At 37.5% G+C, this 1,711-nt stretch overlaps 1 protein-coding gene across 1 annotated transcript in view; it reads left to right on the forward strand.

Annotated features, from left to right (window-relative positions):
* LOC106875841 (myotubularin-related protein 3) overlaps positions 1–1,705 on the forward strand; it is a 106,003-nt gene extending 104,298 nt beyond the window's left edge. The window contains exon 17 of the mRNA XM_052976933.1: positions 585–1,705. Coding sequence (XP_052832893.1) covers positions 585–783 — 199 coding nt within the window. The 3' untranslated portion in view covers positions 784–1,705. The remainder of the gene's footprint in view (positions 1–584) is intronic.
* Positions 1,706–1,711: the final 6 nt, after the last annotated feature.

A 1,711-nucleotide genomic window follows, 5' to 3' on the forward strand; every position in this document is an offset into this window, starting at 1 on the left:
TATGCTCCTTTGTCACTTCCATTATTGCTTTGAAAAAATAACTATCAAAGTTAAACTCAACTCTTCAAAACTTGTATTAAGAATAAGGACAAGGTGAAATAAACCGTGATATGGCGAGGCATTACTGTATATGATGCCTAGGTGAGGTCGTTGCCAGTGCCGACGCAAGGTCGTTGCCAGTGCCACTGCAAGGTCGTTGCCAGTGCCACTGGACTGGCTCCTGTGCAGGTGGCACGTAAAAAACACCTTTTGAGGGAGGCCGTTGCCAGTACCGTGTGACTGGCAATTGTGCTGGTGGCACATAAAAGCACCCACTACACTCTCTGAGTGGTTGGCATTAGGAAGGGCATCCAGCTGTAGTAGAAACTCTGCCAGATCAGATTGGAGCCTGGTACAGCCATCTGGTTTGCCAGTCCTCAGTCAAATCGTCCCACCCATGCTAGCATGGAAAGCGGACGTTAAACGACGACGATGATGATGATGATATATATAAAACCCTTATGAGACTAGTTTTTGTTTGTTTTCCAAATACATTGAATGTATTTATTATTTAATTTTTTTTCTTTCTTTTTCTGTTTTTACAGAAATTGTGGTAAGGTTTTCTGTGGTAAATGTGCCAACACTTATATGCCAATTCCTCACCAACAACTGCTAGAACCAGCCAGAGTGTGCCGCAGCTGTTTGCCAAAGCTACAGAACTCCTTTCCAGATAACTATGGTTTTTTCGCATTTGAACAGCCACTTGTTGCAGCTGCTGCAGCCGCTGGTGCATCTTCTAATTGAGCAGATTGCATCTTGAAATGCGCACTCTAAAAATGCACACACACACACACACATACACACTCCCTCTTTCTCTCTCTCCCCATCTTTTTTTCTCTCCCCTTTTTATTGCTATACACGGAAGTGTGTGTGTGTGTGTGTGTGTGCATATATATGCATGTCATTTTGTATATATGTGCGAGTGTATGTGTGTATATGTATATATTCTGTGTAGATGCATTTCTGTGCATGAGTGTCTGTACGTGTATATATGTGTGTGTATGTATGTGTGTATATATGTGTGTGTGTTTATATATATATATATATATATATATACACCCACCACCACTCCCCCCTTGACTGCTACAGTATCTACCATTGTTAGTTCTGTAGCAAAATTTGGTGAGAAAATCCTTTAGGGAATATCTTGGACAATTTTTATTTCTGAGTAATTTTCCACCACACCTGCCAACCCCCATCCCCTGCGTTCTTCTATTCTGCATTAGTATGTCTCTATGCCCTCTTGTATATATGGTGTGCATATATATATATATAAATATATATATATATATATATATATATATATATATATATATATATATATATATGTATAAATGTATGTATGTAAGTGTTGGGATGTATATATTTGTTGCCATACTCGTATCGAGTTTAGCAACCAATCTTACGTATTAACACACATGTATATATGCGTGTGTGTGTATATATATACATATAAATATATATTTATATGTATGTATACACACTCACACACACACAAATGTGTATTTATACATGTGTGCGCATGCAAGTGCTTGTATGCATGCATGTGTATGTATGTGTGTGTGTGTGTGTATATATATATATATATATATGGATGTATGTATCTTCAAAATATGTGTTTACACTTTGAATGATACAGGTTGTGCTTTGGTTTTTTTTTTTTTTTTAATTC

The sequence above is a fragment of the Octopus bimaculoides genome, chromosome 26, assembly GCF_001194135.2.
Source record: "Octopus bimaculoides isolate UCB-OBI-ISO-001 chromosome 26, ASM119413v2, whole genome shotgun sequence".
Lineage (NCBI taxonomy): Eukaryota > Metazoa > Mollusca > Cephalopoda > Octopoda > Octopodidae > Octopus > Octopus bimaculoides.